The sequence below is a fragment of the Salminus brasiliensis genome, chromosome 9, assembly GCF_030463535.1.
Source record: "Salminus brasiliensis chromosome 9, fSalBra1.hap2, whole genome shotgun sequence".
Classification (NCBI taxonomy): Eukaryota; Metazoa; Chordata; class Actinopteri; order Characiformes; family Bryconidae; genus Salminus; species Salminus brasiliensis.
In genome coordinates this window covers 27,786,374-27,802,269 of record NC_132886.1, presented here as the reverse complement: position 1 = coordinate 27,802,269, position 15,896 = coordinate 27,786,374, and the positions used below count along the sequence as shown (strand labels likewise).

The 15,896-nt window shown below is 42.1% G+C and overlaps 1 protein-coding gene across 1 annotated transcript; it reads right to left on the bottom strand.

Moving 5' to 3' along the window:
• Positions 1 to 2,830: 2,830 nt before the first annotated feature.
• On the bottom strand, positions 2,831 to 15,252 carry LOC140562439 (neuropilin and tolloid-like protein 1). Its single transcript, XM_072688100.1, has 9 exons — positions 15,188 to 15,252; positions 13,467 to 13,529; positions 13,243 to 13,377; positions 12,884 to 13,132; positions 7,294 to 7,335; positions 7,062 to 7,189; positions 5,743 to 5,971; positions 4,451 to 4,564; positions 2,831 to 3,426 (listed from the first exon to the last, which is right to left on the bottom strand). The coding sequence occupies exons 1-9, from the start codon at positions 15,219 to 15,221 to the stop codon at positions 2,831 to 2,833; spliced, it is 1,590 nt and encodes a 529-aa protein (XP_072544201.1). The 5' UTR covers positions 15,222 to 15,252.
• Positions 15,253 to 15,896: the final 644 nt, after the last annotated feature.

The following is a 15,896-nucleotide window of genomic DNA, read 5'->3' as shown; positions in this document are numbered from 1 at the left end:
AAAAAGTGAAAAACAACAAAAAATAGGAATTTCAGTGATGCAGTGAAAATACACATTTAATTAGGGTAAGATAAAAAAAACACAGGGTTTTACAGCCAGATCGTCTCCGATGTGCTCTCTGCTTCCCTCGTTGGCCGGACAGAGGCGCCAAATCCCATCAGATCCTCCTTCAAACGCTTATTTTGAATACCGAGACAACTGCTGACAGCAGCGTGGTTGGGTGTTTCTGCGCTGGTGTGAACCAATAGGATCAAACGCAGGCGGGTCAAAGAGTGACTGGCATCAGTTTGGACCAATGAGAGGAAAGACGGTAAAGGCACAGTCTTTATTTTCCCTCTTAAAGGGGAGATTCCGCTGATTTCCACACATTTCTGCACAGTTCAGCTGCAGAGAAACTTACAGACCCACCTTTCTTTACAGTGGTGCTGTTAGGAATCAGTGGTCTCAGGGTCAACAACCCATTTTTATCTTTGGACACTGTTTTCCCTTAAAAGTGCATTTCACACTAAACTTACAAAAGGTCCTTTCATGGCCAAGTGTAGATTTTTGATAGTACCTGGTAGGCACTACTACATTTTTTATTATTTCTACCCAGTTTACTCCCTAATTTAGTCATTTCCAATGTCCACCCAGTAGCTAGGACTCCCCATTCACATGATACTACCAGTACTGGAGGGGTAAAGGCTAGCATGTGCTTCCTCCAAGGGGTAATGTCATTAGACAGCTGAATACTCCTGAAGGAAAGGTACTTGCTACCTCATACTGAGCCACTGAACCCACTTTAAGCCCTGTCCTTACTGGAACACTGGTCTCCAGTCCTGGATTTTAGCAAATACCAGTAATTACAACATCCAGGACTAGACGCTGAACTGAACCTCTGTTGTTTCATTTTCCATTTCTCATCCCCACAAGAGCCCTCTGTGCAACATTATTGTGGCCTTTGACAAGGACTGCATTTATGCAGCGGCCTCTTCCTCAAAAGATGGGTTGATGAGTGGATGGGGTTTGTATTCAGCTGAGTAATATTTGTTGATTAATTTATCTTTTCACAGAATTGCATTATACTTATAATCACAACTGAGAAACTGTAGATGAACCGATCAGCTGATTCAAAAGAGTGGGGTCTCCTGCTCTCTAAGTGTATGCAGTGTTGCTCACAAGCGTGTTTTTTTTTTTGTTGTTGTTGACTTTATTGGATTTAAAGCAGTGTGTGAAAGATCATATATCACTGATATATCAAGATAATACACTTATGGCTCAGCCTAAATCACAATTTGATGGAGTGTCCTAGATTTACCATACCCTGACTTGGGTTCTGTTACTGTACCTTTAAGACAGGTATTGCATAAATGAGTTCTGTTGTGATTGGATGCTTTTGTTGTTTTATGTACAACATAATAATTAGTTTTATGGTTATGTTAATCATTTAGCTTTATGTTACTGTATCTTAGAGGATGGTGTGTGTAAATAATCTATTTTCTGATTGGTTGCCCGGTATTGTGCCCAATTATAAAATAACTCCTTTTATCTACAATGTGGATGGACGGACAATCTGCCTCTAGGCTGAAATATGTACATTCACAAAAACTATGACCTCTAGGTGGGCTCTTCCTGCAGCATCATTCCATCACATGCAATCTATAGATCCTCCCTCTACCAGTAAAAGGTTCCCAGAAGGTCCTTTGTAGTGAAGTGGGGGGTTTTGAGATGCCCTTCTAATACTTCTGTGTGCAGAACTCCCAGAAAGGTTTCCTTCCTTTCTTACAGACCACAAATTTGATATCCACAATTTCAATAAATATTATTTACTATCAAACTCATTGCAGAGGCTCAAATGTGCTACCACTATGGCCCAGGGGTCGCAAGTTCGGATCCTGAGTCATGCTGCTTTGCCATCAATTAGTTGTGCTCTCTCTCCTCCTTACTCTTAAGTGATGCTGACCAGCACAGGCGTCTGTTAGCTTGGGTGGCAGAGTTGAGGACCTGGTATATATCTATATCTATATTTCTCTCTCTCTCTCTCTCTCTCTATATATATATATATATATATATATATATATATATATATATACACATAGAGAGAGTGATAGAGAGATACATATACACACGTATATTTGTAAGTCTATATATATATGTGTGTGTGTGTGTGTGTGTATATATGTATGTGTATATGTATGTATGGGTCAAGGCTTGATAAATGGAGGACAAACGAAGTGCTTTGAGTAGACTTTCAAAAATGAGACACAGAATAATCACATTTAATAAACAGTATTTAAATTAACTGTATCAGTTAGGTGGGGATGAGAAGGTTATGACGTTCATGTATGAAGTTCATAAAGCAAAAATTAGGCTTGTATGTTTGCATACATTAACAGATGAAGAAAAAAGCAATATCATACATATTTCATACACAGATGGAGAGGAGCGTGTAGTGGATCATTTAAATCGCTGGAAGAAATACTTCACTTCAGTCACTGGCGATGTCCTGCTGAGTATCACAATCGCTTACAATCCGTACAGTCCATTGAACACACAGTGCCTGGGAGTCCCTCAGAGTCCACTGGTCGGCCACTTTGATTCACAAACAACTGTGAAATGTGAATCTCCATAGAGTATCACACAGTATCACAGACTCGCCAATTCCACTATCACACACTCGCCAATTAAATGATAACAAATGTAAAAACAAATGTACGGGTAATGATAATGAACATTTCTGGGGTTCCTTTGTGTTTTTCTCAACTTAACACGCAAAGCAAACCGATGTGCAGACAGATGGGGTCTTCTTTCGTGGTGTCAATGTATCCCGCATGAGCCGTTAAAGTGTCTGTCAGAAGTCGTTGGACACCGATCGGTGCACAGTCCTGTCCATCCCCATTCTCCCGTGGCCGTGGCTGGTGGTGGGCCCGTCCTCCAGGTCGTCGTCCAGGTCGCACACCTCAGCGCCGTCCTGCGAGTAGCTGTGCTTCATCACCACAATGTTCCTGCGGCTGCCGGGGAGGGTGTGATGTTGGAGGGGCGGAGGCTGTGGTGCCACCGCCTGCATCTCAGAGAGGATGGCAGCAGCATCCCGCAGGCTCAGGTCGCTGCGGCTGCCCCGCACGCTGGATGTCTGTGAGCCGCAGTGGTGCCCGTGGACACACTTGGAGGAGGAGCGCTGCAGCTTGGGGAAGTCTTCGGGCAGGGCCTCACCCTCAGCCGACGCCGCCCGTCGCAGCGCACACAGCTCATAGTGGGGTGGTTCGAAGGCCTCGTGAAGAAGGGCGGGATCGAAGTCGTCACGCCTCATGATGTACTTTTTGCGTGGCTGCTTGACCTGGATGATAATCGACACGGTCAGAAGAATGATCACCACTCCGCAGGTGATCCCGATTATGGTCACGTTGGTGTGGTCTAGATTTTCCAAGATGGTGGCTTTCCTTTTTTCTGGATGAGGGACAAGAAAGACAAGAACAGAAACGACTAAGATCTCATAATGAACTTGTCTGTGGCTCGATCTGCAAGAAATCTGTCCACTACCCTACACTACAAAAATGCCCTAAAGATCAGTCAGGATACGTTTGATATCTGTAGTTGGCTTATTTAGTTTAGAATGAGAGGTGCTAGGCTGACCTTGCTAACAAGTGCTTGACTAGGACTGTCTCCAATCTCATTTCAATAAATGCTTTCGGGCCTATGGATCAGCTGTATGTCTGGAGGAGGAAGAAAATTGAAGCATATGCTGAAAAGAACACCCTGCCTACAGTGAGGGACGCTGGTGGTCAGTGATGTTCTGGGGCAGCTTTGCTTCCTCTGGCCCTGGAACCCAGCGTTTGGAGGGCAAGATGGATTCAACAAAGTATCAGGAAATCCTAAGAGAAACCGTTATGTCATCTGTGAGGAAGCTGAAGCAAAGTATACCTCAAAGGTATGGTTTTGTTTCAGAAAAAGTCCTGGAAGTGGCCTGGAGATTCTGGAGTGGTCATCACAGTCGTCTGACTTGGACCACATAGGAAATCTTTGGTGGGATTTGAAGAAGAAGGTTGCAGCACTAATACCCAAGAGTGTAGACCATACCCAACTGAAGACCATTGGCCATAAGTAATAGGCTAAGATTCCTCAGGAATGCTGTCAGAAGCGTGTGTCTGGCTATGCATCATTTTGTGGCAAAAGGGTACTCTACTAAGTGTTCAAGACGCTTGTCATAAAGGGGTTGAATAATTCTGAGACTGAAGTCATCATTAAAAGTGGCATTTTGTGTGGAATTTGGAGAAAGCACTTGTTGTATTAGTTGTGTTGGGCTATTTAAATGGGTCTGGTTTGATTAGTTTATCACAAAATGCTAAATGTTTGTATATTCAGTACATATCTCCACTGTCAGATGAACTGCATATTAATATAATTAACAAGCCAAGCTGAAGTGAACATGTTCCTTACACTCTAACAGCTCCAATATAAAAATGGCATATACCTTTGCATCCATTCTCATCCCAAGGGTAGACACAGTTCTGGATACCATTGCACACTAGTGTGTTGTTAATGCACATGTTGCTGTGGCAGAAGAACGCATCTGCCTCACAGGGAGCTGAAGAATAAAAGGAAAAGGACTTCATGTAAAACAGTGAAAAAACTCTTCTTACTCTCTACATAAAGCCACATTTCTGGTTTTATTAGTAGTGAAGTAGGCCTGATTCTCAAAGGGTCAAGTGGGCAGCACACCGAACCCTCTCTCTACCAGTTAAGATGCCTTTAGGAAACTGGGCCTTAATGTAATTGGATATGAACAACGGTTGACTGTATACTGTATACTGGTTTATGGTTTAAAATAATAGGTGCATGTAATCTTGTATTCCAATTTACTGTTAAAACAGTGGTTTAGTACATGAGTAAAATGGTGCTGTAAGATAAGAGTTTAAGGGTTAATTCAAGGGTTAATTCATCATGGTCAAAAGCCGGTCTGCACCAAGAGCCCTTCGAGCTTTTAAGTACGGCTCGGCTCGACCTGCCATCCCTCAAAATCCACGGAAGACAAGCGTCCAGGCTTTTTTCTGTCCTGGCACCAAAGTGGTGGAACGAGCTTCCCCTGGGTGTCCGAACGGCCGAGTCACTCGCTGTCTTCAAACACAAACTGAAGACCCACCTCTTCAGAGAGTACTTGGACGATTAGAGTACTATGGTCACCTTATTGTCTTGTGTTTAGTAATGTCTAAGCTTAGAGGTATCTTTGAATTATTAGTCTATTCTAACTAGCTAAGGTTTCTTTCTTGGGTAAATAGCAAAACACTTTGTAAGTCACTCTGGATAAGAGCGTCTGCTAAATGCCATAAATGTAAATGTAATGTAAATTTGTAGTAGTAATTTAGTGACAAAGGTTAAAATATGGTGAAAATCATTTCATAAGAATTTATAATGAGTGTATTTTCCAAAATGCTTAAGTTAGCAATGTATAAATTCTAAAGAACTTTTCTGTATTTCTGGCGTCCATCAAAAATACGTATTTTACACTGCTTGCAGGTTAAGGGCAGAGAGCATGGAGACGTTGGAAGCGACACAGTTTTTTTACAGAGCTATATCGAGTCTAGTGTAATGTCTATTTTTGTGTTTTATAAGTTTATAAGGGATTTGCAAGTGCCACAACAGGTGCAATACTATTAAAATACTATTCCCCACTATTTCCCTGGAGTATACTGTGATTTTTTTAGAGGCCAGGCCTACTGTAACGTGGTGTTCCTGAAGCGCAACAGAAATGATAGAGTGGCTCACGCTCTTGGAAGGTGGTGAATAGGATGCGGAAGCGGCTTTTACGGCTGCCCTCGTCGGCCCACATGCGGATGACGCCCACTGAGGTGAGCAGCATGACGTCGTTAGCCACTGTGCTGCAGAACTTATTCTTCAGGTGCTCCACTGAGCTGCTGCCGTCGTAGACTGCCACAAAGTTGCGCTTGCATTCGTTCGAGTTCTGCATCTCATACTCCAGGAAGCGCAAGTAGATCTGCAGGAAAGAGGGTTGACAAGGACACTTGATGAAGTCATACATACAGACATAGCTACACCACAGTCATAGTACACAGCCTTTGAGTACGTGTTGGGTACGTACCAAAGATATATACAGTTATCACTTTTATATAGACACTCACTGAGCACTTTACTGGGAACACTATACTAAGACTGGACAGGGCAGGACTGCTTCCGATTTTTCAGGAGTAATTTCACGCTGTGAGTCTCTCGTTCTACCACATCCCAAAGGTGTTCTACTGGATTCAGATCTGGTGACTGACTGAAAGGGCTCTGAAGAACACTGAACTCATTCTCATGTTCATGAAACCTATTGGAGACGACTTCTGCTTTGGTGCATCATCAAGCTGGATGTAGCCATTGAAACTGTGGCCATGTTGTGGCCAATACTCAAATAGGAAGTGATAACTGATTGCTAATAACAGACCCAAAGTCTGCCCAGAAAACATTCCCCACACCACCAGCCACCTCCACCAGTCTTGACTGTTAACAAAAGGCAGGTCGGGTCTATAGATCCAGCTGTTAGTGCCAAAGTCGGGCCCAAAGTCTATCTGTGTGCCTCAGCAGAAATCAAGACACTCAGTCCAGCTGTCCAGTTTTGGTAAGCCTGTGGAGCCTGCTGGAGCCCATCCGCCACTAGGCTGACCGTGTTCTGTATTGTGAGATGCTTTTCTGCTCACCACCTTTGTACAGGGTGGTTTCGGTAGCCTTTCTGTCAGCTCGAACAAGTCTGGGCATTCTCTGTAGACACTGTTGTGTGGAAAATCCCAGGATATCAGCAGTTCCAGAAATCCTCTGCCACCAACAATCGTACGTATCACTCGTATCTGCATGATTTCCTGCATTGCACTGCTGTCACATGATCGGAAGATTAAAAAATTATATGAATTTTTGTCTGTACAGCTCTTTTTGATATCTTGCCATGTGAGTGTATTAGTCTGCAGAGTGCACCAGTAAGAAAACAGCACAACTGGTTCAGACCGATCATCAGAATTCCTCAATTCTAATAGGTGACATTTTGCATATTTGGAAAACAGTAACAACAGAGTTAATAAGTGCTCCTCTACCTTTGAGCCAGGTGGGGCCCGAATGAACCACCTGCAGTCCACGGCCTCAGTCTGCAGAGCCCTGCCCTCCTTCGACACCATCACAGACTCCACGATGCCCTCGGGCCCGCTCATCTCAAACTCACACACTGCAACATGAAGAAAACCAAGAGTCAGTGCACTGTGGTCGATTGGGTACAGTGTAGTATGCAGGACTGAGCCGCTTGGACAGAATAGACTGAATAATACTTACAAGGCAGCGACAGAGGGACTGCAACATCTTTAAAATCAGGATCTGCAAAGCAAACAGAGCGTGTTGCAGTTTATCACCGTCCGCAAACAAAGGCTCGAGTGCCAATCCGACGTCCCTGCCCTGTTGTTGCTCAGCTGGTCTCCAAAGAGGTGAGGCTAGTTGTCTGTAAATTTCGATGTTTGGTCAAGCAGAGAGACTACTGCATAACTGCTGTTCTCTTGTGTTATATTGAGCCTGTTTCTAACGTTTGTCATATTTTTACAGGGTAGAACAAACATGCAGGCAGGCTGAGGAGCAAGTTGAGGAGAAGCTTGAATATTAAATATTGATTTTATAATATAAAATACTGATTTTATTAAGGAAATGAAAGTAGTACGTCATGGTAAATGAACCTGAAACAGTGCTGGGTCAAAGTCAGGGTTGGGAGGGATACTCTGTTACAGATGATTGATAACCTGTGTAAACATGTAACTGTAACCTAATCCACATTATTACTATATTAAAGCAACATAATCTGATTCATTTCAGTTACTTTTGGATTGCCTGTCTTTTAAAGCCGTTTATTCAAACTTAATGTATATAGTCTCACAGGCCTGTTTGTCTACACCAAACAATCTCATCCACATGAGCCTAACACTCTTAAAAATGAAGGGTTCTCTGAGGGATGGCATAGAAGAACCACTTTTGGTGCCACAAAGAACTGTTTGTGTAAAAGATATAATTCTTCAAAGGTTCTTCAAACTAACTACACTTTTATGGAATCAAACTAGTGTGTGTGTGTGTGTGTGTGTGTGTGTGTGTGTGTGTGTATTCACTACCACAGATGGGTAAAATGCATTTCACTGTACATAGTACAGTGACAAATACATGCACTGTTACCTTTTTTTTTACCTCAGAGTTTGACTCTGTTGCCCCGCCCCCATCTGAAATAGAGACTCTGATTGGTTCTGCCTCTGAGTTTTACTGTCAGTTGTCCCACCTCCAGGTGAAACTGAGATTCTAATTGAATCTGCCTCTGAGTTTAACTGTCTGTCATCACGCCCACAGCTAAAATAGAGATTCTGATTGGTTTGCCTTTGTTTGACTCTGTTGTCCTGCCGCAGTAGAAACAGAGATTCTGATTGGTTCTGCCTCTGAGTTTGAGTTCTGTCCTCTCACCCCCACCTGAAATATAGATTCTGATTGGTTCTGCCTCTGAGTTTGAGGTTTGTTGTCACACCCCTACCTGAAATAGAAATTCTGATTGGTTCTACCTCTGAGTTTGATTTCTGTCCTCCCACCCCCACCTGAAACAGAGATTCTGATTGGTTCTGCCTCTGAGTTTGATTTCTGTCCTCCCACCCCCACCTGAAATATAGATTCTGATTGGTTCTGCCTCTGAGTTTGAGTTCTGTTGTCACACCCCCACCTGAAACAGAGATTCTGATTGGTTCTGCCTCTGAGTTTGAGTTCTGTTGTCACACCCCCACCTGAAACAGAGATGCTGTTTAAAGAGTGGGGATTTCTGCTAATCAGCGGCCGAACATGGGAGAACATGGGTTCTGTTTTTTGTTCGGTGGGCCGGATTGGATTCTTTCCATTACAACCCAACCATTGTCAAAGTAACCCCCGTAGGGTACTTCTCATGGCTCTGCATGTTGTGTTATTCTTATAACCCAGTGAGGGATGCTGGGTCAATGTAATGTAATGCATGTGTTCCATTCCCCAGAACCCTGGGTGGTGGAAATGCACTACTACCTGGTGATATATGACCAGTAAGTGTATTTTTACTAAACTGAACATGTTAGAACCTCTAAAGTCATCTAAAGGTTACTATGTGAGGTTAACATGCTTTAACGCATCTGTAGGCATGAATCCTGAGTTCAGATTAGATTAACAGTAAGAGAGGCATGCTAATACACAAGACCTGTTTTCTCTCTAACCTTGAAAGAACTCTTTCCAGTGCTCTAGTGCAATCACGCACTTTTCCCTATGTGAGAACTGTACATGCAGGATTAGGGAGGGAGAAACGATGTCCTGAGGCCTCGTGGTCATGATTGTACATAGATGAATAATCCTCGTACCAGCTTCATACAGATTAGTTTGTCCTATGCCATGAGAAGCGGAGTAATACGACAGAGGGCTTCGAGGTATGTTCCTCCTGTCTCCGTTTGTACATTTTTATCTTCCCTTCTTTGCAAAATTGATGCAAAAACCCTGCAAAGCGGTCCTGCATACGAGATGTTCTCATTTTCCAAAGTTCTCAAACAGAATCCGTGTAACTGAGGTTTCAATCTAAAAATCATCCAGGGATCCTCACTAATCCTCTCATGGTTTCTTACCTCTGCCGCAGCTTGAGCTGGCACGGATTATTCGGTGCGCTGATGTAACAGGGCAAGTGCATGTAGGACCAGAGGGAACTGTATACTTCCCATAACCTAAGCAGTCCTGTAAATTGGAGAAGCGCTCCAAATCTATGGATTAATATACTAGTGACTGCAAAAAGTATGCAGGATACAAGACATGCTCTTTTGGATAAACTGCACGACTTGTGGACCTTCCTCCAAGTCACATGGTGGCACAGGGAAATTTAATTCATTATCCTAACACTGCTGACAGGATTTAAGGATAGACGAGTGCTAATACTCAGGGTTTATTAGGCCTCTGTGGCAAGTGCCAGAGTAAACGACACTGAATTCTACCCAAACAGTAAGTAATCAGAGGAATAAGCATTCCAAAAGCCGTCTCACTGAGCATGCAGCCATTCTCCAGTGTAGATATCAAAATGATGCCTTGCTGGATGCCTTGCTGTCAACTGATAACTAAGTAAGTTGCATCACATGTGCAAATACTGTGAAATACTGTGTATCTGCCTGTAGAAAAACACTATTTAACAGATACACTTTTTGGACAAAAGTATTAAGACACTGACTTATTAAGCATATAAGTTTAAGTAACTGTCTCTACTGTCCAGGGAAGGCTTACTACTACATTTTGGAGCACTGATGTGAGGATTTGATAGCATTCCGCGACAACAGCATTAGTGAGGCTGCCTGCCTCTTTTCCAACTTCTCCAGCTCCACTGCACCAGCTGTGCTGGGCAACATCGCTTCAAGAGTGATGAGGGGAGGGAGCACCATGTACCCACCCAACTGAAACCCCCGGCTGAAACAGGGATTCCGATTGGTCCTGTCTCTGAGTTTGACTCTCTGTTGTCCTTCCCCACCAGCATGGCCAATTGTGCTCTCTCTGAACCCGGCCTCTGATGGCGAAGTGGCATGGCTCAGGATTTAAACTTGCGACCCCCGGGCCATAGTGGTAGCGCTGAGCCACTCTAAGCCCCCATTGGACAAAGTTTAAGGGTCCGAGAATTTAGAAAGCTTTAAAATCATGACTGAAACAGGCCATATCTTAACAAGCTAATTAAAGACTGGGGCCTTGGTAAAGAAAGAGTTCATGTCTACTGGGGTGCCAGACATTTAAATAGTGCTCCTTATTTTCTGCTCCATTCCCAAATTTTAACCAGGGGTGCCAACCTGCACATCACTGCCTGTCTGCAAATTCTGTATTCAAAGCTGATTTCATGATGCAAATGCAGACTCATGTTTCTTTTATTTGGGGCCATTTTGAAGCTGTCTGTGCTCGTGTATTCAGAAGTTATCGTCACTCGAATCTGTGCTGGACGCACAGCATAGGATACGGGCAGTGAATCTTCCATCCCTAGTTAAATCTGTTGAGGATAAATGCAGAGCTCAGGGCTCAGGATGGTGAGGGGGGTAGAATGTACTCTCCTAAAGACAAGCTTTCATTAACTGGGATGAGAGACAACACAAACCACCCCCCCCTCCTCCCAACCCCTGCCACCCCCATCTCACCCGCTCAGCTGCTGCATGTGTGCCTGCACTACAAATAGTGCACCTTCTGATCTGGATACTGGATTTAACTCATCCAGAATAGACAGCGCAGAAAGGAGCCCTCACACTAAACACCACATCACAACACACCACACAAAAACGCCCTATACACACACACATGTGTAGAGATCTCTGAAACTGCCTATTTAGTCATTTTAGTAGCAGCGTGTGGGGATTTTAGCTAGAACCTTTGAACTGGAATACACAACAAATGTTCAGTGTGTGTGTAAACAACTGTAATTAAGCTTACAGAAGAAAGGCATTTAAAGGTTTACGGATCAATGTCAATGTAAAGCTTTTAAAATCACCAATCGAAGATCAAAGAACCTTTTGCCATGTTGTATATGCAAGTACTTATTATTAACTTTATATATATTATTTTTGATTATTATTTTATATTATTTATTATTTTATATTATATATATGATTTTATTATATTATATATATTATTTTATATTATATATATATATTTTTTACTATATATTTAAAAAACATATTGAGAATAATAAGAGATTATAAAGAACTTATAACTGTTTTAAGTCATTTTCTTCATCAGGACTTGATCATCCAGTTATTTTGCCCCCTGATCAAATCCCAATCTCTTAATTCTGAGTATCAGTCGATATCGATCTGATCTGATCAGATCTTGTTGAGCTGCTAATTAATATTTTCAGTAAAATCTCTTTATTTTTAGTAGAAGTTTCTATATTGAGACATTATGGGCTGATTAATTTAGTTTAGTAGAGTCTTTCCTTAAAATCAGTTTTATAGTGTGTTTAATATCTGATAATCCAATCTGACTCTCCCCCCTGACCAATCAGCTTCCAGCTCCTTTACAACACTGCAGTCAACACACTTCCTGTGTGTGTGTGTAGTGGTACACACTCTGGACTGATATCTGTTGTTGTTGGTGTTGGTGTAGTAGGTGAATGTGCTGTGATTTGGGTGTCTATATGTGTGTGTATTAGCGCTAGCCTCCACTAGGTTCCGAATGCGCTCTTCAGTGTTGGTATAAAAACAGAGAAAGTCATGCGGTTCTCCCGCTGGTAAAACAGAGCGTTTCAGTGATAGTTTCAGGGATAGAAGGGTTCAGATGTTATGCTCTGTTTTCATACACTGTTGCCGTATGGGCAATAATGTCCGTTAATGGCACCTTAATGGCAACTTAGACGATACCCGATCCATTAATATATGCCTGGATGGGCCACGATCCCGATCCACTACCGAAGTTTTAGCTACAGGCATTTTAAAGTCATTTTAGAGTCGTCTGCACCTTTGTTAATGATTATGGGCACATCTAACCTTTCACAATTTTCTATAAATTGTTTAAACTAACATATCAGAATCATTTCCTACATTTCCTTTCAACCAAATGAGATTTATTTGATTGAAAACGTTCATTTCAAACTTTGAATGGTGATTTCATGGTAAATGGTGGCTCATTCATACATCAATAACAAAAGCTATTCAAGTGAAATTACAGCAAGTTTTAAAAAACTGCTGATATAAACACAAAATAATCTGACCTTATTAAAAAAATAAGTCTTTGAAAGTCTTAAAGTCGTATGCCATATGTACTGTGCACTGGGTATTAGAGAAGACATGACCCACAAACACATAAACGGTAGGATTTACTGGGCTTATGTGAAGGACACGCTTTACCATACCAGTGGCATAACTCCAAACTCCGCCCTCACCTTGAGTGAAATTGTATCTTGCAGAAAATCCAATGGCCTCCAGTTCACTGTCCGCCACAAATTTAATCCAAAGGTATCGGCCGCTGGACCTGACGTACGCCGGGCTCTGCTGTCCGCAGTATCGCCCGATGATGGGAGAAAAGCTGAACGGGCCGTCTCTCACCTCAATGTGGTCAAACTTGCACTCCCATGACGGCTCGATGGAGTACTTCTCATCAAAGTACAAGTCAATGCACTGTCTGGGTGAAGCTAAACAGGACACACAGGAGAGGACGCACAATCCGTCAAGTTCAGAACCGCAGGCCCATAAGTAGCAAATCAGCGTGGACAGATGCATCCCGAGCGCTTCACACACTTACCTTCTATTATGTACGTGCACTCTCTATCAGGAGGGTACTTCTCGGGATAGTTAGGGGATGTGAAATACCCTCCATCTGCTTCTTTAATCCAGGCACCGCACAGACCCTCGGGCATCACCCCTGAGTTGTTTGTTACTGAAACACACAAGATTGTGGAGTACATGCTGCTTGTGGTCTTATTGAACAGCAAAAAGTTACTGTATTCCTGCACAGGATTTCAATACCTTGGACCTTCTTAGGACCTGCAGGCGCTCCAGAAAATCCCAGTTTGATGAGAGCTGCAAGAACTATGTTAAAAAAAAAAAAATCTGGAATCAGAGGTGGGCAATGTGAAGCTACTTCACTGTTATCAGGACACTTACAGGCAACACAAAGGAAGTTTACTTACATAGGACAAATGATGCTACTTACATAATTTCACATAATTAATTACATATTAATATACATTCTGATGACTGAGCATAATTCAGTAGTTGTCATTCTGCATAATTCAGTAGTTGTCATCATTCAGAGGGGGGATTTGGTGTGAATCTTTACAGTGGTGGGAATAAGGGTTGGAGGAATCAGGGGTCACAATGTCTACAATGTAAATAGTGCCATTTGACCACTATCCTAAACGAGCAGTGAACCTACCCATATCTTATGAGTTTTCAATGTAATGTTGATAAAGGTAAAGCAGATTTTGGTGGTGATGGGGGGACGGGGGGACGGGTTGTACACATACCTAACAACACCCTGCACGTTCCTGCAATAACTGGATTGTAAAAATATGTTTTAGGCCAAAACTGTCAGCTGAAATGCTGCAGGTTTTAGACTTGATTGGTTTCTTTAGAATTAAGCGTTTCACATCAGACCTCTGGAGGACTTTGTTTACATCATAACCATTTCATTATACATGGCTTTGAACAATTGGTGGGAACAACCAACTGCATGTATCATTTCAAATTAGCTTCATTTGCCCCAACTAAAAATCTGCATTTTAACTAAATGCAGATATATGAAATGTGTTGTACCCATATGTTTTATAAGAAAAGTGGCACTACTGGTGCTTTTTTGGTCTGTGAACTTGTTAAACCTCAGAAAACGAAATATCATAATGTATAGCATGTGAACTGAAAATATTTGATTCTATATTAGTCATAAATATATTAATATCAATAACCCATACAGAAATCTGAATATATGAATTTCACCATATATATATATATATATATATATATATTTATATATATATATATATATACAAATATAAATACATCCAACATATTACATATATTTCTCACATATTACATATATATGTGGCATGTATGTCAACTTATTAGAAAGTAGTCATGTTCAAATATGGGACATATTTCAGTTTTACATCAACATATATCAACATTTAACATTGAACATTTAATATAATTATTATGAATCATGCATATAATACATATATGTGGTATAATTGACGTGTACATATATATATATATATATATATATATATATATATATATATATATATATATATATACTACAAATATGTCCTATATATATATATACCTGCTATTAAAAAATATATGTGCGATCTATATGTTACATGTACGTCCAACATGTGATACATATATGAATGTATACAATAAATATATGTAGGTATATTCTGATATATATGGCAAATGCTTTATGATATAAGAGTGTGTATATTTCTGTATGGGAAAGGTAGATGGTTTACTGCAGTTCAGCTACAGACTACACTTTTTAAATATGTCAGATATGTATATAAATGAGGAGCTAATAGGAATATTAATTTGCTATAATCCTGCAAGCAAGCCTGTTGATCCACACCGTGGACAGAAACTACACCACCAGAAGAGAGCCTGGGAGAGCTGGCGGCGGGTGCAGGCGCTCTGCTGCTCTGGGAGAAGTTGCGCTATTTCCGCTAGTTTCTGACTGAAGGGTCTGAACTCACCGAGAAGAGGCTGGAGGGCTGGCGGGGGAAGCATGGCTCACCACAAGGTGTCCCAACTTTACAGTCCATGAAATGCAGACTTGTACAGGCAGGCTCGGTGGGCGAACAGCGGCTCTGAGCGGACGGGGCTCCTCTACACTGAGGGCTAGAGCCGCGGCGGCACGTCGGTGTGGTCTGTCGCCGAGGGCTGAGTGGGGGCGCTGGAGCTCAGGCGTTCCCTCTAATCCCCCTCTCAGCACTGAGCAAACCGGTGGGCACCGTGAGTGGATTAAGAGGGTTTGTCATCAGATTCTGGGAGTAATTTCAGATGGCTGATGGAAAGGAGGAAAGGCTCCAGCTGTGACCTTTAGAAACGCCCCCTTCAGGTGTGCACTGAGACAGCCCTTCCACAAGTTCAGGTCAGGGACAGAAATATTACACACATGATCTCCAGGATGATTATTTCCCACTTAAAGCTTGTCTTATTCTCAGGCTGTGTATTGGCCTGTATGTATCATTCAGCTCAGAGTACAGTCAGGGAAAATGAGGAGACCGCATGGAAACCTCCGTGTAAACCTGCCATGTGGATCTAACCTGTGCAGTCTTTCTGATGGTAGACACTGTACTCTGATACAGACTGTACCAAGGGCTAACCTGTAGGTCTCAGGGTGACATTTGAGGTAGGATGACCTTATTTTGTAAGTTTGTTTGTTTAAAACAAACAAACAAA

Coding starts and splice junctions, on each gene's coding strand:
- LOC140562439 (XM_072688100.1), bottom strand. CDS start 15,221: ATGCTTCCCCCGCCAGCCCTCCAGCCTCTTCTCG. Junction 13,378..13,466: donor AGGTCCTAAGAAGGTCCAAG/GTATTGAAATCC, acceptor TGTGTGTTTCAG/TAACAAACAACTCAGGGGTG. Junction 5,972..7,061: donor GGGCCCCACCTGGCTCAAAG/GTAGAGGAGCAC, acceptor TCTTTCCTGCAG/ATCTACTTGCGCTTCCTGGA.